The 24,731-nt window shown below is 46.5% G+C and overlaps 1 protein-coding gene across 2 annotated transcripts; it reads left to right on the top strand.

Annotated features, from left to right (window-relative positions):
• The first annotated feature begins 252 nt into the window (after positions 1-252).
• Positions 253-24,712, top strand: nox5 (NADPH oxidase, EF-hand calcium binding domain 5). 2 transcript variants are annotated; one of them, XM_013266154.3, is made up of 17 exons: positions 253-2,271; positions 4,521-4,663; positions 4,743-4,893; positions 5,149-5,359; positions 7,836-8,073; positions 9,075-9,228; positions 9,311-9,483; positions 9,559-9,741; positions 9,822-9,954; positions 10,347-10,489; positions 10,569-10,745; positions 11,701-11,745; positions 12,582-12,706; positions 20,767-20,851; positions 20,933-21,032; positions 22,781-22,947; positions 23,609-24,712. In XM_013266154.3, the coding sequence occupies exons 1-17, from the start codon at positions 2,175-2,177 to the stop codon at positions 23,738-23,740; spliced, it is 2,457 nt and encodes an 818-aa protein (XP_013121608.2). In that variant the 5' UTR covers positions 253-2,174; the 3' UTR covers positions 23,741-24,712. The 2 variants fall into 2 exon arrangements, with proteins under 2 accessions (XP_013121608.2, XP_025764777.1); XM_025908992.1 differs by having other exon boundaries at positions 253-2,277.
• The last annotated feature ends 19 nt before the right edge of the window (positions 24,713-24,731 follow it).

The raw sequence follows: 24,731 nt of genomic DNA, 5'->3' as shown, positions 1-24,731 counted from the left end.
ATATTATCATACAGAAGTATGTATGTGTTTTTCCTGTTCACAAGTTTGTCCTCATGTCTAACAGTGTGTGTTAGTGTGGGTACGGCGAGTGTGTTTCTACATGACGCTCCCACACTCGCTGACCCTGACCCGGGGGGTGGGGGCAGACAACAGCTGGTGTCAGCACGTCCCCTCCCAGAGCCGTCCGTGTCTACATGTGCTTTAAAATGAACAAGTGGGCTCCGGGACCTGAGGTGAGGCTGAATGAACAAACCCCCTCTGGACACCGTCCAGTGTCCCCACCAAGGAGGTAAAAGTACACACTGTACTGAAGTAGAAGTACAGCTAACTGTTAAAAAAGTACTGATTCAACCTCTTTACTCAAGTAAAATTACAGACTCTGACATGTACTCAAAGTAAAAGTGGCTCCTTGAAGAACATTTCTGACTCAGCCTGAATCTGAAGAAAAAGAAATATTTCTTGTTGCCTCCATCGTAGAGGGGAAGAGGTCGGGGGGGCTGAAATCAGCTGTAATGGCTCAGTGTGGGGAAAAGAATCACCATCATTCATCTGAGATGAACTGAAGCCTGTTGGCTCAGAAGTAGTGTTGAGAGCTCGTCCTCTTTGGTCCTCTGTAGTGTTTGTAAGCTGATAGGCGGGGTTTATCTTTCCAAAGGAATTTAGACGAATCCAGAGGTCTGAACCAGTCTGGTGATGGTTTACTCAGGATCACTGAAAATAACGAATTGATTTTTGGTAAGACAATCATTTTTATTGTACCGACCCTTCCCATGAGTGATGTGGGTAGAGTTTTCCATTAAGCCACATCATCTTTTATTTTATTTAAAAGTGGGATGTGGTTTAATTTAAATCTACAAGCTTAGAGACATTAAAACCTAAATATGTCGTTGTAGTGGGGTAGAAGAAGGGTTATGGAAGGAGCAGTTAATCAAAGAACTGTAGATTTTAACCACATGACGCCAAACATACACAGCAAAACACTGTATAACACAAATGATGCCTTGTGTCAGGGGAAGCATTGATAATATAACACATGCACGACATAAGATCATTACTGCAGCACACACAATATTCACATTCATGTTAGAGTTTTCACAGTGGGCAAAAGTCAGAACAAATAAATGTTTTAGAAGTTTTTCTGTCTTGTTTCTTGTACAAAACTGTTTTTTTGATTTGTTTTCTTCTTGCTTTGATAAAAATCTTCTTCCTGTCGCAGAGTCCTCACGTCTGTCCGTGCTGAAACACACCATTACACAAAGTGATGGACGCCTCTGTAACAACAATATTTCTAATAAATACAAGAATAAAGCAATTAAGCTTTTCTTCATCTTTTTTTTCTTTTATGAGTCACATGTTTCACATTTTCCCTTTTTTCGTTGTTTTTTCATATTTTTCTTCATTCACACAGTTTTTTTCCCATGATTTTGATCTCATTTTACCTCCGTACGGAGACGTACGAATGGGAAAAGCTGCACGTTTGGTGAGTCTGTGTATCGTGAGTAGAATAAAACAATGATTAGAACAGAATGTGGTTTACTTAGATAATAGGGTGTGACTGTAGTTTAGAGAACAGGAAATGATTCATAAGTATGTTTTTTAGGATGACTTTGTCAGCCCCTGTTTAGAAGACTATAGTGGACTTTTGTTCTCAACTAGCTGGTTTAGCTATAAGTCCTGGTGTGTAACTGTGTGGAGTAAGGGATTTATTGACATTGGGGGTCTGCCTGTCATAAAATGCCTCAGCTAATTAAACAGGAAGTCACAGTTACAAGCCTGGGGAGGACAGCCCCCCCCCAGACTGAACAATAGAATTAGTGGAAAACTACTGAAGAGGGGTGACACAGGGCAGCCCCCCCACTTACTCTATAAAGGTGTGTGTATGGGGAAAGATCCTCACTTGATGCTTGCTGTGACTGCATGTAGTGGGATCTCCCAGTGTGCACTGGTAATAAAGCTTTGATAAAAAATACTTCAGCCTCATCTGACCCTTCTCCAGCTGGGATATCAAAAGGATCGGTGAGGTCAAGAAGGGAACCTCAGCAGTATCAGGAATAACAACCACAAACTTGGAAAAATGATAAAAGTCTAGTTAAACCACTTAACGAACCTGGACTCACCTGTGGGGTTAAACGTGTTTCTGCTCTGCTCCATGTTGTTTTTGTGAGGGCTGTGGGATGTCAGCTCCAGCTGACACAGAGGAGGAGGAGGAAGAGGAGGGAGCTCAGAGGAGACAGAGAGCAACCGAGGACGGAGGGAGACTCGCCGCAGCAGGTAAATGTGAGTCTTTAATTTGGGAAACTAATATTTTAAGAATTTTCAGGAAAAGATGAATTTCAGAGACTTCATGGCTCAGTGAGAGTTTCAGGTTTAAACTAAAAAGTCCGTTTTCAGAAGCCCGTGATCGTGACTTTGATTATTTTGAATACGTTTTATTTTGAAGGCAGATTTAAAATGTTTTTGATGATTAGGCGGTTTCTGACCTCCATACAGCAGCTCACACTGAGAGCTGTCACTGCTGTATGGAGGTCAAATAATGCCCGAATAAATACAGAAGGATGGAGCCTGTACAGACGTGTGGACATTCCTGCTGCTCTCTGATTGGCTGAACTGATCTCAGTAGGTGAGGTGTGAGGCACAGCCGTGACTCTACGGTCAGAAGCTTTATTTAAAAAACAAAGCTGAAATGTTTCAGGCTGGGACTCTGAAGGACGTTTAGATTTGGTTGTGGCGATGCTTTGTCGCCTCACGTGTATTATTTGTTGTCTCTGCATCCGACGTCTCCATGGCGACGGGGTTGCCGCAGATTGTCCCTGTGAGGGAAACCAGCAGGACGTCCACGAGTCCTGCTCGTGAAGGCTGACGGTTCAAATTCCACTCAGATCCCAGCGGAGACTCTGCGATCACAAACCTTCAAGAACTTTACAAACGTTAGAAGCTCAAGTTTGATTTTACAGAACGTGAACGCCATCGTTACCGCCACGGGGAGGAAAAGACTTCAAATACAGCTGCATTCGAAGCTTTGACACAACCTCAACTGGAAGATGATGCTCGTCTCTAAATGTGGGTAAAAGGAGACCTTTCACCTACTGTCACCTGCTCTGAGCGCACACCTGTCCCACCTGCTGAGACGAGCCTGAATGTTTACCCAGAATGCATTTAGGCTTCAGACTGAGACTCCTGCTGTTTTTAACACAGTTTAAATGATCTCCTTGGAAAAGTGATTACACAGAACCCAATCTGGACTCGATCACCACCAACCAATCAAATCTCTGCATGACATCAGCAACCAAACCTGCGAGCAAACACAAAAATTAGAATCGTGATCGTCATCATCGCTTTTTACCGTTGGTTACACGTTGGTTTGCATTCTCCAGTCATCACTGCTCTTACAAAGGTTGATGCAGTCTGATGATTTATTAGAAAGCCGCTCCATAAGAGCCAGTCCTGTGTGTCAGGAGCGCCGGCCTCAGTGATTTCTCATGTAGTGCAGTAATAACCTGTTTTAAACATGGCAGAGCGAACCCCTCAGCATCTGAAGGACAGATAACCGTGCTGTTGCTGCAGTAACAAGAAATGGTGCAAAGAATAAAGAATAAAGGCCAGATGATATCAGAACACCTGTTATTTCAGCCCGAGCCTTTTTTAACAATAGTGAGGCTGATTTAGACATTCAGATTCACACAGAATGCAGATTGCACATTTGTCCTGCTTCTAAATGATTATGATTTACAAAACAGGCCAGTGTGCACTTTTCATTAATGTAATTGTAGTTTTGCGTATGCACAGAGTAAAATCGTTTGTGACAGTAGATCCGGGAAAGAGTTTGTGAAACTCTGAACTGGTTCTCGTTCTCTTTTAATTTCTGCATGACCTGGTTTCATCTTAAATTCGTTCACACTGCTGACCCTGAGGAGATGTCCCTGTGTCTCAACAAGGACGATAAGGACCAGGACGAGTTTCAACCTTTAAAATATGATGAGAAGGATTTCTGACCAAGTCTAAACATATGATGACACAACCTGAGTAATAATATGAGTTAATAAAACACATAAAAGGAGAGTCAAATGGGACTCAGCAGACTCACAGAGCAGAGCAACTCAGATTCGTTCAATTCAGTTTTATTTATACAAATCACAACAACAGTCGCCTCAGGATGCTTTATATTGTAAGGTAGACCCTACAATAATACAGAGAAACACCCAACAATCATATGACCCCCTATGAGCAAGCACTTTGGCGACAGTGGGAAGGAAAAACTCCCTTTTAACAGGAAGAAACCTCCGACAACCAGGCTCAGGGAGGGGCGGGGCCATCTGCTGCGATTGGTTGGGGTGAGAGAAGGAAGACAGGATAAAGACATGCTGTGGAAGAGAGACAGAGATTAATAACAAGCCTGATTTAGCACAGAGAGGTCTATTAACACATATTCGCTCTGATGGAAGAAGAGTAATTAGGATTACGTGAACAGGCAGATCAAAACAAAAAGCTAGGTTTGATGTTTGCTGGCTTGTCTCCTCCAGCTGCAGCAGCAAGGCTGGTGGCCATGAGTCTGGACGAAGATGCCCGCTGGCTGGAGTGGGTGACCAAACAGTTCGAGACCATCGCCGGAGAGGACAAAGAGATCGACCTGGAGGAGTTTAAAACAGCTCTCAAGGTCAAAGAGGTGAGAACGGACTGGCAAGCAGTTTAGAAAAAAAACCTGAAATGGGCCTCAATAACTCGTGTCCTCTGATTGTTCGCAGTCTTTCTTCGCCGAGCGTTTCTTTGCACTGTTTGACTCGGACGGCAGCGGCTCCATCAGCCTGGACGAACTGCTCAAAGCTCTGGACCTCCTGATCCACGGCAACGAGACCGACAAGCTCCGCTTCCTATTCCAGGTCTACGACGTGGACGGTCAGCACTTGCTCATGCAGAACATTTACAACATCTCCTCAGAAAAATGAGTTATTTTCAAATGTTTCAGTCTGTCTAACAGTTGTAGATAAGAGATAACTGACGTCCTGAAGCAAGTAGAGGTCAGTTATCAGTTTTGTGGCCATGTTTCATTTTTATAACGCTGTAAAAGGCTGATGGGGTATCGTTGTCAGCCCGCCAGGCAACTGGGCAGGGAGCAAGTTTCACTTAATCCTTTTTGTTTTCTGCTGACAGGTAGCGGTTCAATAGATCCAGACGAGCTGAAAACGGTTCTGAAGTCATGTTTACGTGAGAGCGCCATCTCTCTGCCAGAGGAGAAGCTGGATGACCTCACACTGGCTCTGTTTGAGTCCGCCGATAAGGACAACAGCGGCTCCATCACCTTCGAGGAGCTCAAAGCTGAACTGGAGACGTTCCCCGAGGTGATGGAGAATCTCACCATCAGGTCAGCACTGATGTCTGTTTATACACCTATAAACCTGCAGACCTGTTTATACTAGAGATGGACCGATCCGATATTACGTATCGGTATCGGTCTGATACTGACCTAAATTACTGGATCGGATATCGGAGAGAAATAAAAAATGTAATCCGATCCATTAAATATCAGAAAAACACCTCACAAAACTTGCAACACGGCGTAACTCGCCTCATAACCGTAGCACGTTGGAGCAGTGTGATCACGTGATAGAGCGGCTGTGTGTATTTGTAGCCTCGCTACCAAACCAGCATTTCATCTCCGAGGAAGTTATCCCAGAGAGAAGAAAGCAAGTGTGTAAGTTCATCTCTGAATGTTTGTAAAGCGTTCCCATGTTAAGCTTAACAACCGACATATGGAGCGACTGCCTCTCTCTCTCCCTCTCCTGCTGCTACTTCAATCATGAAACTGATCAATGATCAGCTGATCGGCTTTTCTGTCGCGAGTCCGTCTCTCTTCTTTGTTTTTGGCCCACTTTGCACCAGAAAGAGGAAACCAGCGGCTGAACAACAGCAGCACGTTTAAGCTTGATAAGCTGTTGTTAGAATGTATTTAATATTACTTTCTACACCAGGATCCTTTTCTACGTAGCTGACGGCTGGTAACTGTGCAGGGGCGGATCTAGCAAAGTGTAGCCAGGGGGGCCGATAGGGCATTAACAGGGAAAAGGGGGCACAAAGACATACTTTTCTTTCTTATTCTCATTTAAAATGTCGAGCTTTTAATAAATAATTATCTGAATCTTACACCCAAAGTTTTAATCTGATGTAAAATGTATAGAAGTCCATTACTGTATATAGTAACTGTTAAGTCTAATATACCCTAGTAAGCTATAGTACTTTTTCCTTTGGGAAGATACCATCTGTGCAGTCTGCAATTCTGTTGAAGAAAGATGTTGAATCTATTTAATTATTCTTGAAAAATAATTTATTTTTGTGCATTTTTTTTCACCCTGCATCAAATTAAAGTTGATTACATCAATAAAGCATCATGAGGTGGAGGGTGGGGGGTGGTTCCCTATTTTCTTTTGCTGGGAGTTTGCAACCCTATTAGTTAGGTTGCTTAATATTTCTGCTAAGTACTCTTTAAAATACCAGAATAGGGAGGATGGAGCAGGTTTAAGTTTATTAGATTGATCAGTGTTGCTGAACTATGAAATATTTTGGGTGCAGTGTATTTTTTGCATACAGGTATAACAGAATAGCTTTAGTGTTGTTGTTGTTCATTTAAACTTGAGTATGAACTTATACAAAATGCAGCAAGATATTAAAAAACAGTTTTATTGATTAAAAAACACACTATATCGGATTCATATCGGTATCGGCAGATATCCAAATTTATGATATCGGTATCGGTATCGGACATAAAAAAAGTGGTATCGTGCCATCTCTAGTTTATACACCTGTAAACCTGCAGACCTGTTTATACACCTGTAAACCTGCAGACCTGCTTATGCACCTGTAAACCTGCAGACCTGTTTATACACCTGTAAACCTGCAGACCTGTTTATACACCTGTAAACCTGCAGACCTGCTTATGCACCTGTAAACCTGCAGACCTGTTTATACAACTGTAAACCTGCAGACCTGTTTATACACCTGTAAACCTGCAGACCTGCTTATGCACCTGTAAACCTGCAGACCTGCTTATGCACCTGTAAACCTGCAGACCTGTTTATACACCTGTAAACCTGCAGACCTGTTTATACACCTGTAAACCTGCAGACCTGCTTATGCACCTGTAAACCTGCAGACCTATTTATGCACCTGTAAACCTGCAGACCTGCTTATGCACCTGTAAACCTGCAGACCTGCTTATGCACCTGTAAACCTGCAGACCTGCTTATACACCTGTAAACCTGCAGACCCGCTTATACACCTGTAAACCTGCAGACCCGTTTATACACCTGTAAACCTGCAGACCTATTTATACACCTGTAAACCTGCAGACCTGCTTATGCACCTGTAAACCTGCAGACCTGTTTATACACCTGTAAACCTGCAGACCTGCTTATACACCTGTAAACCTGCAGACCTGTTTATACACCTGTAAACCTGCAGACCTGCTTATGCACCTGTAAACCTGCAGACCTGCTTATACACCTGTAAACCTGCAGACCTGCTTAGACCTATTTATACACCTGTAAACCTGCAGACCTGTTTATACACCTGTCAACCTGCAGACCTGTTTATACACCTGTCAACCTGCAGACCTGTTTATACACCTGTAAACCTGCAGACCTGTTTATACACCTGTAAACCTGCAGACCTGTTTATACACCTGTAAACCTGCAGACCTGTTTATACACCTGTAAACCTGCAGACCTGCTTATACACCTGTAAACCTGCAGACCTGCTTAGACCTATTTATACACCTGTAAACCTGCAGACCTGTTTATACACCTGTAAACCTGCTGGCGTCCTGTTTCTCATCTCCCCCTTAGTGCTGCTAACTGGCTGAAGCCTCCTGATCTGGACCAGAAGAAGCGTCAGACCCCTCGCTACCTGACCCGGGCCTACTGGCAGAACAACAGCCGGAAGCTGCTGTTCCTGGCTGTGTACTCCCTCCTTAATCTGCTGCTGTTCATCGTTGCCATGTTGCGGCACAGCTACGGTGGGCCTTGGTTCATGGTGGCCAAAGGCTGCGGCCAGTGCCTCAACTTTAACTGCACCTTCGTCATGGTATGACACAGACTACACCCGTACCTGTCTGTGCCTCTTTCCCTCCATCGTGGTGCCGGTGCAAGAACTGGTTTCCAGTGGAGAGCCGGTTCTCCCACACTGCCTTTTGGGCTTTAGCCAGCATTTCCATTAGCATCATGTTCCATCCACACTGTGGTGGACATAAGATGTGGGTTGCATAAGTGGAATATCTAAAAGGCCCCTGACATAGCCACCATCGGGTCCAGTCTGGACCAGTTGGAAGCAGTTCTAACGCCAGCACCACATGGCACCACATTTCTTCACATAACACTCATGAAAAAGTTTTTAAATTTGATGCACTACTCACAGCAGATCATACCTAAACCTATCAGAGCTATATCAGAGGAGAACTAAACTGATTGTGGATATAAAATCATTCAGTAATTTTACACTGACTGATTTTTTCTGTCTGCACAAAAAAAGCAACAAAAGCAATAAAGTAACAAACGTGCAGCTGCTCGTGTTTGTGTGGATGGTTTGTTGTCTATACCAACCACAAGTTTTTAGAAACCTTTGTCACAGAATTTATCACAGTCATTAAACTCATGATCAGCCAGCAGAATGAAGCCACCAGTTAACCCAGCTAAAATTGTGAGGCAATAACCATTGCACCACAGCTGAGCACTTTCACACAAAGGAAAGGAATCAGCAGAGAGGGGGCTGTGCTGTGTCTTAGTGTCCAGCAGAGGGCAGCACAGACCTGCTGCTGCCACGTTTCCTTCTTTATTTCTCTTTAAGTGCAAAACAGTGCCGCTGAAAATAAAACACACACGTGCTGATTCAAATCAGAGCTGCCTACAAACTCAGATAAAGCCAAGAAAGAGAAAACACCCAGGAGTCAGATCAGTATGTAAGCTGCATCACTAAGTTTGGACCCGCTGCACCATCGTGTGGTTCAGAGTGGTGTCACAGGACAGTATGAGCATAACTCCAGCTGAAATCTCAGCACACACGTGTTGTGGTGGCGTCTTCGTTTCCAGGTGCTGATGCTGCGGCGCTGTTTGACCTGGCTCAGGGCCACGTGGGTGGTGAGGGTGTTTCCTCTGGACCAGAACATCCTGCTGCACCAGATTGTGGGCTACGCCATCCTCGGATTCACGCTGGTGCACACTGCCGCACACGCCTTTAACTTCGGTATAATCACACACCCACACACACACAGGTGTATACAGGTGTAAACAGGTGTGGACTGGCGTCCCGGTGCTGTGTGTCTCAGTCCAGATGACGGAGAGCGGTGAGTACAGCCTGTGGGAGTACCTGCTGACCACCCGGCCTGGGATTGGCTGGGTGAAGGGGACGGCCTCGCTGACCGGAGTCGTCCTGCAGGTGCTGATCTGCCTCATGGTGCTCTGCTCCAGCACGTTCGTGCGCCGCAGCGGACACTTCGAGGTAACAGACTCGTTTTTTCTCTGTGTGCGTGGTCTGCTTCCTGCCGCGAGATGCTGACCGCCATTTCTCCCGCAGGTGTTTTACTGGTCTCACCTGTCCTACGTGTGGGTTTGGATCCTGCTGATCATTCACTGTGCAAACTTCTGGAAGTGGTTCGTGGTTCCAGGTCTGGTGTTCATGCTGGAGAAGATCGTGGGGATCGCCGTGTCCCGTATGGGAGGCCTCTACATCGTGGAGGTCAACCTGCTGCCTTCCAAGGTGCCGAACACAAAGCGAGCCCGGAGCCCTGATCCGAGCCCAAGGTGCACCGATGTCTGATGGTGTTTTTTGTCTGTCAGGTGACTCATCTGGTGATCAAGCGTCCCCAGTTCTTCCAGTTCAAACCTGGAGATTACGTCTTCATCAACATCCCAGTGATCGCCAAATATGAGTGGCACCCGTTCACCATCAGCAGCGCTCCCGAGCAGTCAGGTACACCTCACGCTCTGAACACTGAAGCAGTCCTCATCGGTTCAGCCGGTCCCAGACTTTTGGATGAGCTCTCAGGGCTTTCTGTCTGCTGGACTGCAGTGGAGTCTGAGCTCTACGTTACACATGAGATAAGATTTCTAGTAAAGAAAAAACATAGATTCCACCTGCTGACACTGAGAACAATGATCTGAAAGACTCCAGCAGGTATAACTGTGGATGGGAATGGCTGAAGCTTTCAGTTTAGAATGCTGGTTTGTGTTTATTAAACCTCTCTGATGAGATTTCAGGTAAAAGCTTCGGTCTCCTTTTGGTTTCGTTTCTCTGTAGCGTGGCTTTTAACCGTCTAATAAAACTTGTGTAAGTTCTGTGTCTTCACTGTCTTGATTGTGCAGATACTCTGTGGCTGCACATCCGCTCGCTGGGCCAGTGGACCAACCGGCTGTATGAGTACTTCAGAGAGTTGGAGAGCGAGGCTCTGGGTCCCGGCAGACTCGCCACCAGCCTGCGGAAGCGCCGGCAGCTGCCAAGAGCTCAGGTTAGACTCTGACACACCTGCACTCGCTGGGTCTCCGGCTGCTTCCTGTGCGTAACATCTCCAATGTGGTTTCCCGTAGGACGACCTGTTCAGCTCTGCCGACGGTAACGGAGCCGTGGCGTCTAACGAGGACCGCGCCATCGAGCTGACGATGTACCGACAGAACGGCTCGCCTTCGGGCGAGGCCTCCGAGTCCGGAGCTCAGGGGCTCGTGCAACCTTTTCCAGACGGTCTGGGATCAGCAGAGCGAGGCGAGGTCAGGAGGAGAGTTCAGCCTTTAACAAATATGAATCCATTGAGAAGAACGAACCACATGATGAGTCTGAGACGTTCATCCCTGCGTCGGCCACTTTGGTGCCTCAGAAGTGTTAAATAATGATCGCTATGAAGGGCCAGACATGTAGACTTTATGTACGTGCCATCCTCGATCATATTGTTGGAAATCTCTTTTATTAGTTTTTAAATCAGAAAATACTTTCAACAGTTTTTAAGAAAATCTTCTGTAAAGCAGAGATTTGTGTTACAGAGCAGAAGAAAAAAAGAATTTATGACAGGATTTAAATTTTAACATGACAGATGTCTATTTACAGAAACTAGATGTAAACTCTCAGAGACGTTAATGATGAGTTATAGATGGTTTAATACTCGACAGGTTACTTCATAAAGTGTCTCCTGACATGATGATGTCACCCAGACTCCACGCTCCTGTCGTCTGCGCTGGGCGCAGTCTTCTCGACGCGTTTTTGTGTTGCAGCTTATTTCGGTAACTTGATCAATGATCAGCAACCGCTCAAAATTTAGAAATACGTAGCGTAACGAACGTAGCATGGTGAATGCAGCTGGGCTCAGCTGAACTCTCAAATATACGACTGAGGGATTTGTATAAAATAAATGTGTATGCCATACAGATGATGGCACGCTCGCTGGTCGGCTCATCGGGGAGGAGACAGGGAACTGTTATTGTAGTATGATAAATTATGAATTATCTTGTTAATTTGTTTCAAGGTCCAAGAAAAAACATGTAGTTAAATAACACTTGCATCTGCAAGCCACTTTGTCCCCCCTCTTTACTGAAATATATTTGAACCATTTTCTTTGCAGTAAACATACAGAAATCTCCTCACTGATGACACCTTCAATGTTTGTTTGGTTTACTGACAAAAGAGTTTTGGTACATGTGTATGAGTTTCTGGTTTTCTTCTAAACTGCAGATTTCTGCCAAGCTGACTGAGAACCACAGATTCTGCAACATCAAGGTGAGGAGCTCAGAGCATGAATCAAAGTTTTTATACGACTGTGTGTACGTTACAGTGAGAAGAGCTCTGCAGCAGTGTTGAACCAGCAGAGAATTATTATCATTATTTTATCAGCCTTTGCACACAGTATCAGGTTTTCCCATTTTTAAAGGAGGAAAGTCCAAAATTTGGAGGTCAGGTGGAGGAACATGTTATTAAAATGGACTTAAACTCCCTGACAGTTGGTAGTTCAGGCAGTTTTAGCTCCTTATAGGGCAGCAAGAGATTCATATGTAAAAACTAGTGAAGTGAGTTTAGTGAGTTTAAAACGACTTGACATTGGCTTATGTGTGAAATAAAGAACCTTGAACCTTGAACCTTGAACCTTAAAAACTGTGTTTGGGTTTACACCAACAGGTTTAACTGTTGCCACGTTTTTCTCGATGATGTGAAATTTTCTTCCTGTTAAAATAATTTAATATAAATTTGACAATATGTATGGTTTTGCAGTGAGACCTGGCAGATCCATCACGTTGCCTTTGCTTCGTTCTCTGCACTGTTTCTAGCATCTGTCTTTCTTTGTAGAAAGAGTTTGTGTAAAAACTGACTCTGCTAGGAAAATAGAGCTCAAAGAGAGCGAACGGTTGGAGTCGGAGTCATTGTGCTTTTTCTGAAAACAGGCTGAAAAACTTACAGCTTTAGTCAAAACTATATAGGACCGAGAGTAGAACCCTGAGGAACACCTCTGACAGTTTAAATGTGGGTGAAGCCGTTAACCTTCAGCTGACACAGGCGTAGTTTGTCAGGAATCACTCGTTTCAGAAACAGGTTCTTGTTGAATGTATACCATGTGACAGTGTTATGTAGACGGGCCGTACGGGACTCCGACACGGCAGATCTTTGCCTCCGAACACGCCGTTCTGATCGGGGCAGGAATCGGCATCACACCCTTCGCCTCCATCCTGCAAAGCATCATGTACCGGTAAGACACCCACAGACCTGTGCTCCACCCCTCAGTCCCTCCATCAGCCCAGCGGTTCAGTTCGAGTTCACAGAGTCAGGCTGAAGGTCATGTGTAAACTGCGAGTTTATAATCAGCTGTAATCTGTCGACATCCTGGACGTTTATTCAGGTTCTCTTTCATAGCATTCGTTTCGTGTCTCACTATGGGAACGCCTCCTGCGTGACCTCATCAGAAGCTCAAATACCATTACGCCAGCCCTTACAGGCTGGCTAAGTGACGCCCATGTCAGGAGGGGCTAGCACCCCCCTATATAATAGGCTGACATAGCGTCAGATGTCATTCAAAAACCTCTTCTCGCTTCTCACAGAAGCCTGTAGACAACTGTGCTATTGGGTGCTAAGCTAAACTGTCCACAGATTCGAGTGAACAACTCGGTCGCCGGGCGCTTTGTTCCCCGCATTTCAGTTGTCCACTAGCATACAAGCAGTAGCAATACTGTTCTGTAGCTAGTGCTGGTGTCAAGTAGCAATACTTTCACCCAGGGAAGTAGCAATATTTTCCCAAAGTGAAGTAGCAACACTTTGCTAATAAAGGTACCACTAGCTTCACCATCAGGTAGCAATACCCTTCGGCGCTAGCGGTTTTTACACATTAGGTAGCAATACCTGTAGAAAAGTAGCACTACTTTTCACCCCACGCTAGCTGAGGAATAGCAATATTTTCCACACTCAGTGTCGGTCTCGCTAACGTGCGCAACCCTCTAGCTAACCATGGCTACGACTGACAACGCAGTTGCAAAACTTTGTCCTTGCGGCAAGAAGATTTCTGCCTGGGATACACACCTCGTGTGTGCGGCATGCCTGGGTTTATCTCACGCTCAGGCTGCCTTGACACCCGCACACGACTGTATCCACTGCGCGGCTTTCCCACGCAAACTACTCCGCCGCAGGCTAGCTCGCCAGGCTAACCTGTCGGGTGGCGACCCTTTGCTGTGTGAGGCTGCTGCGGTGCAAGGAGAAATTGAGATGCCCGATGATTTGGCCGCAACGCCAGGGCCGAGCTGGGCAGAGGTAGACCCTCAGCCCATCGCGACCGCTTTCCTGTCGCTGGAGGCACACGGAGATTGTGAGTTTTTCCCCCATGCTGGAGTCACCCGGGGAGGAGATGCTAACGAGGACGGAGATGAGTCGGCTGACTCGGAGCTCCTGCTGTCTGACGAGGAGGAGGAAAATTCCACCTCCTTGGCTAGCATCAGCTGGGCTGCAAAGCACTCGGCTACCGGCGAGGTTGAAAAACCGACACCGCCGTCTCCCCTGGATCTTGACATGCAGGACATGTGCAAGCGCGCAGCTGCTAGGCTCAACATCCCGTGGCCCGCCATACAAACAGAGGTTGTAAAATCTCGTTTTGACGGTAAGAAATTGCCGAAGGCAAAAAAGACAGGGAAGCATGTGTTGCCTGTTTTCCCGGAGCTACTCGATGAGATAGCGGTGACGTGGAAAGCAAAACTTTACAGCGAGAAACACCCCATCGCGGGGAGCTCTCTGCTGGATTGTGAGGGGATGGAGTCTATCGGCCTCCGCCAGATGCCACAAGTGGAGCCGTTGGTAGCGAGCCATCTTCACCCGAAGACGTCTCTGTCCTCATCGGCTCCATCTCTCCCCTCCAAGACAGACCGCTTCCAGTCTAGCCTTACAGATAAGTGCTACAAGGCAGCGGCTCTGTCGGTAAGAGCCCACAACGCCTCCTCTATGCTAATGGCTTACCAAGCTGAGCTAGAAGAGGACATGACAGCTAAACCAGATACCACAGTGTGGGAAGAAATCTGCGTTATAACTGACCACGTCCTCCGCCTCCACAAGGTAGCCGTACAGGCTACTGGGAGAGCCATGGGCCTCATGGTTCTTCAGGAGCGAGCACGCTGGCTCGGGCTCACCAACCTGACGACTAAGGAAAAAGAGGAACTCCTCAACACCCCTGTCGTCCCTCAAGGTCTCTTCGGTGCGGCTGTTACATCCATGCAGAAGAGATGTGAGGAGAAAAAGAGAGATGATGAGGCTCTGAAACTCTGCCTGCCGAGGAGGGCCCAGCACGCCACCCCAGCGGCACCGCGCCAGTCATTCGCGCAGGCAGCGTCTCACCCGGTCCCCGCTTTCAGGATCCCCAAAGTGCCTAAGACGCAGGCAGCCCCCCAGGCTGCTGGGGCTCCTAAGAATCCTTGGACTCGGAAACAGTCTCCCCAGGCCAGACCTCGAGCGGCCCCTCCTCCTCCCCCCGCTGCCGCGACCGTGAGGAGGAAGAAGCGGCCGGCCTGACAGCCTCTCCTCTAGGCGAGAGCGAACCCAGTTTCCCCCCTTCATGGGCCGCACTGCCGCCAACCAGCTCCGTTCCAGAGCAAGTTCAACGGGACATGCTCCACACAGAGTGCATAACTCGGGCCGGCGTTCCTGTCACTGGACCCGCCAGAGGGAAAGAGAGCCAAAGTTCGCAGTGTTGTTTCACAAGCACTTCTCTCATGCATTCTGTATTAAGAAAGCCCCGACACACGCATCCAGGCCGTTTGCCGAGGGCGCTGTTGAGTGTTGTAAAACACATGAAAAAATCAAACATGCTGAAAAACAGAGCAACGTCTGCCATAACGCAGCCCGTGGAGACTCGCGTTTCCACGGCTGTGATAGTGCAGATGAGCCCGTCACCTCCCTCGCCTGCGACAGAGGTGACGGGACACCGAAATGGCGTATGTTTCGCGCTACAACCACAAGGGGGCGCCAAAACGCTATCTTCGGTGGAGTGGCCAGTGAGCCCTCTGTCTCTCCACATAAAGAGCTGGGCTACCTGCACTCAGTCAGCATGGGTGTTGAGGACATTGGAAAAGGGCTACAGGCTGCAATTCAATGTCGCTCCACCACATTTCAAAGAAATCATTTACTCTCGTGCTCTGGGCAAGTCTGCTGGCTTTCTCCTGGAGGAGATTTCCACCTTGAGAGACAAAGGAGCTATAAGAGTTGTCCCTCCCGAGGAAATGCACAGCGGATTTTATTCAAGGTATTTCCTTGTGCCAAAGAAAGGGGGGAGGGGGATGAGAGCCATTCTGGATCTCCGTGCCCTGAACCAGCATTTAAGGACATACAAGTTCAGGATGTTGACGCACGCCTCGCTGCTACGGTTTGTACAAGCGGGCGACTGGTTCACATCAATCGACCTGAGGGATGCTTATTTCCACATCCCCATATATCCCCCACACCGAAAGTATCTAAGATTTGCTTTCCAGGGGATAGCATACGAGTTTGTAGTCCTGCCTTTTGGTCTCTCACTGAGCCCAAGGGTGTTTGTAAAATGCACCGAGGCAGCAGTGGCCCCGCTCAGAGAAAAGGGCATTCGGGTGGCCACATACATCGACGACTGGCTGGTGGCAGCCCCAACCCACCAGGAAGCGGCTTGTCACACAAATGCTCTCATACACCACCTAGAGAGTTTGGGTTTCCAGATAAACATGGAAAAGAGCACATTGAAGCCAACTCAGTGCATTACTTTCATAGGGCTCAGCCTAGACTCCCTCCGGGTGAGAGCTTTTCTGTCCCCAGAGAGAACAGCGACCATACTGTCATCCCTAGCACTGTTTCGCAGAGGCAACACAGTGACCCTCAAACAGTGCCAGAGGCTGCTAGGTCTGATGGCTTCTTCTCTAGTGGCGATAACACTGGGACGCCTGCACATGAGAGGCTTTCAGCGCTGGGTGGGCTCGCGGGGACTAGACCCTCACCGAGACGGCCACCGTCGCATGAGAGTCTCTGCAGACTGTTCACTCGCTCTCCGCGAGTGGAAGAAGCCAGGTTTCTTGTCTCAGGGCGTTGCCATGGGGGCAGTTTCAGCCAGGAAGGTGGTCTCCACAGATGCCTCTCTTTCGGGCTGGGGGGGCCACCCACGAAGGCAGAACAGTGAATGGGGTATGGGGCCCTCACATGCGCTCCACCCACATAAACTGTCTGGAACTGCTGGCAGTTCACCTGTCGCTAAAACATTTTCTCCCTTGGCTGAGAGGTCATCATGTTTTAGTGAGGTCGGACAATTCCACTGTTGTGGCCTACATCAACAGACAGGGGGGTCTGGGGTCCCCCAAGTTACACACACTGGCACACAGACTGACAGTCTGGAGCAGTGTCCACCTGCTGTCACTGAGAGCAACTCACGTGCCGGGAATCTTGAACTTTGGAGCAGATCTTCTCTCCAGGGGCAACCCACTGTACGGAGACTGGAAGCTTCACCCAGAGGTGGTGAAGCAGATCTGGCTGCGATTCGGTGAGGCAACCGTAGACATTTATGCATCCAGGGAGAATGCACAATGTCCCCTGTTTTACTCGCTGCACGATCAGAGAGCTCCACTCGGGGTGGATGCTCTAGCTCACGAGTGGCCAAGAACCCTCCTCTATGCTTTTCCCCCAGTGGCCCTCATTTCTCCAACTCTGGCCAGAGTGAGAGAGAGAGGTCACTATATGATCCTGATAGCCCCGCACTGGCCAGGGAAGCACTGGCTGGCGGAGATTTTTCAGTTGCTGTGCGGCCCACCTTGGCCATTACCACTACGCAGAGACCTCCTGTCTCAGGCACGGGGGGAAATATTCCACCCCCACCCAGAGAGGCTAGCTCTACGGGCTTGGCCCGTGGGTGGTTTAACCTGAACACACTGGGGCTCCCTCATAGTGTTATCGATACTATTCAGAGTTCTAGAGCATCGTCTACTAGGACGCTATATGAGCACAAGTGGCGTGTGTTTGAAAGCTGGTGCTTAGAATCACAGGCCATCCCTTTTCAGTGCTCTGTGGCTGTGATTTTGTCATTTCTTCAGGCCCTGATTGATGAAGGTAAAGCCTTCTCCACCATCAAGGTGTATTTGGCAGCAATTTCAGCCTGCCATATTGGTTTTGAGGGAAAGACTGTTGGTCAGCATCCCTTAATATGCCGTTTCATGAAGGGTGCACGACGTAAATTGCCTACATCTAGGCCACTGGCTCCATCGTGGGACCGTCCCACAGTATTAGTTGCGCTCTCCTGTTGCCCATTTGAACCCCTGGAACAGGTTGAGTTAAAATTTCTGTCCTTGAAGACAGCTCTATTAATTGCTTTAGCTTCAGCTAAGCGTGTAGGAGAGATCCACGCTCTCTCAGTGCATCAGTCATGCATTCAGTTCTCCTCGGATAATACGAGGGTCAGTATGCGGCTCAACCCTGCCTTTATCCCAAAGGTTGTTGGCACATGTTCCCCTATAGAACTGCCGGCCTTTTGCCCACTGCCTTTCTCCTCAGAGGAGCAACAGCGGCTGCATACCTTGTGTCCAGTCTGTGCTCTGCGCATTTATATGGACAGAACCCAGAGTGTCAGACAAAGTGATCAGCTGTTCGTGTCCTGGGCTAAACCACACATGGGAAAGCCTGTGTCTAAACAGCGCCTCTCCCATTGGATAGTAGGAGCAATTGCCCTGGCCTATACTAGCAGGGGCCTTCAGCCTCCTGCTGGCTTGCGTGCGCATTCCACTAGAGGTCTGGCAACCTCGTGGGCTCTTTTTAGGGGAGTTTCTATTCAGGAGGTGTGTGCAGCTGCATGCTGGGCCTCACCTCACACATTTGCTAGGTTTTACAGGTTAGATGTAACAGCACCTAACCTGGCGCATTCAGTCCTCAGTGCAGGTTCTTCCCAGGTGGGAGCTTCTCCCCTGTGAAGTGCTGTTGGGGACAGTTGTCTTCTTAACAGGCATGTCTGGCAATCCGGGAGTCAGTATTTCTCCCATAGTGAGACACGAAACGAATGCTATGAAAGAGAACTTAAGGTTATGTATATAACCCCGCTTCTCTGAGTAGCATGAGTGAGTGTCTCACCAGACCGCCCTCCTTGCTATGGAAGCGAGGAAGAGGTGGGCTTGTTTTGAATGACATCTGACGCTATGTCAGCCTATTATATAGGGAGGCACTAGCCCCTCCTGACATGGGCGTCACTTAGCCAGCCTGTAAGGGCTGGCGTAATGGTATTTGAGCTTCTGATGAGGTCACCCAGGAGGCGTTCCCATAGTGAGACACTCACTCATGCTACTCAGAGAACCGGGGTTATATACATAACCTTAAGATCTCGTCCTCACTGCTCTGCTATGATAATATAATCAATGAGAGTAAGCTGCGGCTCCAGTGGTATCCTCTTTCAGCTTTGCCCGAAAATTAGACATATGTAACACTGGATCATTGTCAACTATAAATAAATCACAAAAACAAATATTTTAATTTCATTTTGTTTAATTGTTCATTTTTTTATTTTTAGGACTGGAAGATGGTTACATGACAGGGCTCTAGACTAACTTTTTGCCATGGGCGCACCGGTACGCCTAACTTTAAAATTTAGGCGTACCGGCACAAAAGTTAGGCGCACTCAAATTTTTCAACCGCATCGCTTAACACCGCAGTTTTACATGTGCACTTTCTTTGGGGGGGAAGTCCATACAGACAATATTCATTTCTAAATTATTAACTAACAATCTTGTGCTTAAAGTGCTTTGTCAATATTGTAGAAAATGTTAAACTTAATCATCATCTTGGCTCCTCTGACGACCTGTTTGCTGCTGCCTGCTGCTGAAAGGCAGTGGGGAGAGGGGACACTTGGGCAGTGCATTTATTGCAGCATATAATGTGTTTTCTGGATACTTTGCTGTTTTTTCAGCATTCAAAGATTGATGGCACCGTGTCAGAGCTGGCTATGAATTTCAGACGGATCAGTCCTTAACCTAACACAAAAGTTATCAATAGTTCTTTTCATCTTTTCTTATTACCCACAGCTACATCCACTTCTGTCAGGCCTAGGCTGCTCACTAGGGCTGGGTATCATCACTGATTTCTATGATCCATTCGATTCCGTTTCTCAAAGTCCTGATTCGATTCAATTTAGCCTCAGACAGTCAGAAATATTATAATTCTGATCATTTATCAGCACTGATACATGTGAGACTTCATCAGAATTGTGAACATCACAGCAGATGCCTTTGTGTCAAAGTAACTGAGAATAAAACACAGAAAAACATGAAGGAGATTTTCCTGGTCTGGATTTTTATAGCAGATAACCTTAAAAATATTCTGCAATTTTGCATAATTTTAAGAAGTTTAAGTTTCTTCAGTATTGAACAGCAGAAATTAGGCTTTCTTGTCGGAGGTCATTTAAGTGAAAAAAAGAAAAAGAAAAGAAAAAGACAGCGGCCGACAGCGCTGTAAACAACGGTAGACTGGTGGGTAATAAGCGAATGAATAATGCAGAAAACAGAGATTTGAGATGGGAAACTGTTCTTGATGTACAGAGAGAGAGGGAGAGAGAGAGCTGTGCATGAAGTGTGATTTTTATCGTGGTGGAAGCAAAACAGCAAAAGTCAGAGGGAATTCATGACGACATTGATCAAATGTGAAGCGCAGTTTGCTGCTTCTTTTGCTGCTGGCTCGGCGAATTTTGTTTGGAGAGACAAAACCTGCAGCTCAGAATCAGCGCAAAAAAGACGTAAACACAGCGCAGACCCGACGCATCAGAATCGCTGAGCTCCGACAGCGTGTCCGTGTTCGGGCCGTGGGGTGAGAAAGCCGAGAAAGACAAAGCTGATTCTGGTGCGTCGGGTCTGTGTTTACGTCTTTGTGTGGAATCCGTTAATGAATTGATATCGCTTTATTCAAGCTACTCACCTCTCTCTTCCACCTGCACTTTCAACTGGACCACGGCCAATCAGAGAGGTCCCGCCCCTGACTATCTCTGATTGGTTTAGTCCACGATAGGGACATAATGTGTGTCTGTTGTTGACCACACGGAGAGTTGCAGAGATTTTTTTTTTTTTGTTACCCGAAAATATTTGGTCGCACCGGTGCGACCAAATATTTTTTTTTAGTCGCACCACTGAAAAATTTGGTCGCATTTGCGACCAAATTGGTCGCACTCTAGAGCCCTGCATGAGTTATAATTAAGTCTCTCGTGTTCAGTCACCCTCTCCACCGTTTGTTTTTTACAGGGAGTAAAATCATGAAATAAATATAAAACTGACTCCAGGTGTTTCTGTGGCTCAGGTACCGCATGAGGAAGCAGAACTGTCCCAGCTGTAAATACTCGTGGTGCGAGAACATCAAAGACAGCGAGATGAAGCTGCGCAAAGTAAGAAAAGTGCATCCCAACAACAGCTCACTGTACTGTAATGAAGCACACGTGGACACCACGCTGTTCTTCACCCTGCAGGTTGACTTCATCTGGATCAACAGAGACCAGAAGTCCTTCGAGTGGTTTGTTAGTTTGCTCACCAAACTGGAGATGGACCAGGCCGACGAGGAGCCGGAAGGTGAGAGACATGCTTCAAATAAAAGGAAATGGAAAAGAAGTGATGCAGAGAGAGAATCGGGGATCTGAACAAAATAAGGGTGAACCCTTGAGGATGTCTGCAGGTCTCTCACAGACCTCAACTTTCAGCGCGGCTCAGTTAGAGTACAGGAAGTCAGGCTGGTTTCCGGGCGGTGGCGGCCTTCGTCTGGCCTGACTCCGGTTCAGAAATTCCATGGATGGAATATTTAAGTGAAGTACAAACTACAGATCTTTCTTTAATCCTGGTTCAGTTTCCGTCTCTACGTTGTTTCCGTGTGAAAGAAGAAGACGGAAGTCAAACTTTCCGAACTGTTTTTCCTCGAGCACATGAAGTCCGAATAAAGCCTTCACAGTTGGCAAAGTAGATTTATAGACCCAAGTGTTTTTCACACAACTAATGATTACATGGAGATTTTTAATAAACTTGTGGCCATGGCTACATTAACATGTAGACAGATCAACATACATTTACATCACCCAAAGGTTCGTCTTGCGTTGCAGGATACCTTCCATGAGGCAAATCCCCCAAAAATATTACAACAAGTCCTCCCAAACAGAGGGACAACTTCCTGAAAAAAGTTATCAGAAAAGGTTTCTGTGGTCTGCAGGTGGTTATTGACGTCGCACTGAGGTCACTTCCTTCCAGCTGTCTGAATGCTGAGGCCCTGTCATGATTCGGCTGTGTGCACGCAGGAGAGGACCCAAACGCAAACTCACGGGGACACGGGGAATAAACTCAAAAGCACAGCTTTATTGCTGGAAAAACAGATCAGAAGTAATACCAAACTAAACTGGGAAAAACTAAATAAAATGTTCACCAGGAAATACAGGGAGAATCACACACAGCATGAGGGAGACACGGACATAAATACACAGAGGGTTAACGAGGGAAGTGGGAGCACACGGGGAACACAGCTGACACAGATAATCATAACGACACAGGGCAGGAGTGAACACAACATGATGCATACTGACGAGAGACTGTCAACGTAAAACAGGAAGTACACAGAGGTTCAGACAGGAGGAGAAAGAGCACGGGGAGAGCACAGACATAACGGGCTGGGGAAAACATGGAATAAAACACAAGGAGGGGAAACGAGGGCTCACAGACACACAGAGGGGCACACAGGGGGTAACCAAATAAGGAACATCTTAACTGAACAACCTAGGAACCACGGCATGAATAAAGAACAAAATACAAAACACACGAAAACTAAGAATACTGGGCCAACATGGCCCAGGACCATGACAGGCCGAGCTTCAGGATATGTCTCCGCTGACTTTGGAAGGGACAGCTCTGGTCAACTTTTTTGGCACTATTTAAGTTTAGCTCGTCTTCTGGGTCTGAAAAGCGAAGCTGAGGTTAAACCTTCATTCTCTCCGTTTCCCAGCAGGGGGCGACACCCCTGACTGCATAAAAAAGTCTGATCGTATAGACGTCTGTGAGGGAAGTCTTCATCTCTGAGCTCAGTAAATACTTTCCTGATGAGTTTACGGTCTCAGTCGCTGGTTTCAGGTCTTAAGAAATAAAATGTAGAGTTCATTTTGGAAATGATGATGTCATTAGAGAAACAAAGCAGCAGATTCAGGACAACGTCTGGAAGTGTAGACAGAATTTGAAGACACTCCTAATGAATTTCATTGTTGAGTTATTTCCTTCCTCGTGGTGTTTAAAGTCCTGCTGAGACGCTGCTATGCGCTCGTTAACACAAAGCTGATGTTTGTTAGGACGCTTCCTGGAGATGCACATGTACATGACGTCAGCGCTCAGCAAAAACGACATGAAGGCCATCGGCCTACAGATGGCGCTCGACCTTCTGGCCAAGAAGGAGAAGAGAGACTCGATCACTGGACTGAGGACCAGAACCCAACCGGGCCGACCCGAGTGGGGGAAGGTGAGGCGTTGCTTTGGTTTAACTCGGTCTCAGATCTTCTTTTCTGTTATTGGTATTTTTCAAACGGTTCTTCAGGAGAGTTTGGGACCCTTCCTGAATAGTTTTGGAAGGTTTTGGTACAGTGTCCTCTTTGGTTGACATGTGATCCTGGACCTGATAAAGTAATGCTGGGCTAAATCAGATAGGCTCAACACAGCGAAAATGTTTTGGCTCTAAATAAAGGCTACGAGCAGAAAACTGCATTCATGGACATCTGCTTCTCGGGGGGAAATTCGCACCAGACTCTGTCAAGAGTCATCACACATGAGTTCATCACAAATTTGGAAAGGTCTCCTTAAAATTTTGTAAAGACTGTGAAAAATTTTGCAATGAAGGAACCTTTAATTTTTGAAGCATCATTCGATGTTTGCTATCTTCTGAGATTTCAGGCTGCCATGGATGGCCATTTAAAACATTTAAGGTCCTGGATGTTAGTTCCTGGAAAGGAAACTACTTCTTCTGGAGTTTGTTTTATTGAAGCGGATGTGAGACCGAGACATGATGGTTCTCCTTGAGCTGTTTAGTTTTATGAATCGAGGAGCGTCGGTGTGTTTTGCAGTATCAGCTCCTAATAAAATACCATGTGTCTGTACACGTGTGTGTGTGTGTCTGTGTGTTTCAGGTGTTTCAGAAGGTGTCTGAGGAGAACAAAGGGAAGGTACATGTGTTTTACTGCGGCGCTCCCGCTCTGGCCAAAGTCATCAAAGCTCAGTGTGAACACTTCGGCTTCAACTTCTACAAGGAGAACTTCTGAGGAGATCACGGGCTGTCAGGACACACCTGCAGCTGTGTGTGTGTGTGTGTGTGTGTGTGTGTGTGTGTGTGTGTATTGCTGATGTTGTGGAGACATTAATCATTTTATGTGGTCACATTTTGTTGGACCCGCCTCCTTTTCGGGGGTGTGATGTACGGAGTATGGAGCTTGGTTGAAAGTGACCTATTGTTAGAGCAGCTTTGCATGATTTACAGCTCAAAATAATCCTTCTTTATCTGAATCTGGCCCTGGGAACTTCCTTTCAAAGTGGAATAAAGAAAATTTGTGTTGTATTTGTATTTGTTGTAACTTCTGGTGCCCTCTTGGAAAAAAAGAGACCTGATCTCTCAGTGAGACTTTTCCCTGCACAGGTTAGAGAAATATCCCAGTAATGTTTATGGACCTTATGGGTTTGTATGGAAGCTTGTTTCTACTACTGGAATTTGAAAAAAAAAAATGCTATCCACGAGTAAACAAAGTTAACAAAAAAAAAAGGTTGTTTTTTTTCAACTTTTCTCTGAATGATTTTTATGAAAAGTTTGAGTTATTAAGTTGAAATGTTAGGATACTAAACCTAAATTTGGACTTTTTTCACTTGGCAAAAATACTTGTGTATGGCACATCTTTATTTAATAATAAAATCTAATCTTCTTTGTTATTTTACTTATTTTCGATTTTAATAATTACAGTGTCTGATCCATCTGTGGCAGGTTATCGTGTTAATGATGTTTATGTGTATGAACTGTCCAAATAAAAACAAATAAATAAACATTTCTGATCTCTTTAATAAAAGCAACTGTTTCCAGGCTTTCTAATCGATGGCAGAGCTGCTTCCTGCTGCCCAACAATAAATGATGGGACTCCAGTGCTTGAATTACCCGCACAATAATGCGTGAAACCGCCTTTCTTAACATAATAACAGTTTCTTTGATGGTTTCGTTTCCGGGCAGCACCATTAAACCCCTCGCGCAGGTGAGGAGACTCTTTCGTG

Source organism: Oreochromis niloticus, linkage group LG7, assembly GCF_001858045.2.
Source record: "Oreochromis niloticus isolate F11D_XX linkage group LG7, O_niloticus_UMD_NMBU, whole genome shotgun sequence".
Lineage (NCBI taxonomy): Eukaryota > Metazoa > Chordata > Actinopteri > Cichliformes > Cichlidae > Oreochromis > Oreochromis niloticus.
The sequence above is the reverse complement of the archived record's forward strand: the minus strand, read 5'-3'. Positions and strand labels throughout refer to the sequence as shown.

Coding starts and splice junctions, on each gene's coding strand:
- nox5 (XM_025908992.1), top strand. CDS start 2,175: ATGTCAGCTCCAGCTGACACAGAGGAGGAGGAGGAAGAGGAGGGAGCT. Junction 2,278..4,520: donor ACTCGCCGCAGCAGGTAAAT/GTGAGTCTTTAA, acceptor TGTCTCCTCCAG/CTGCAGCAGCAAGGCTGGTG. Junction 4,664..4,742: donor CAGCTCTCAAGGTCAAAGAG/GTGAGAACGGAC, acceptor GATTGTTCGCAG/TCTTTCTTCGCCGAGCGTTT.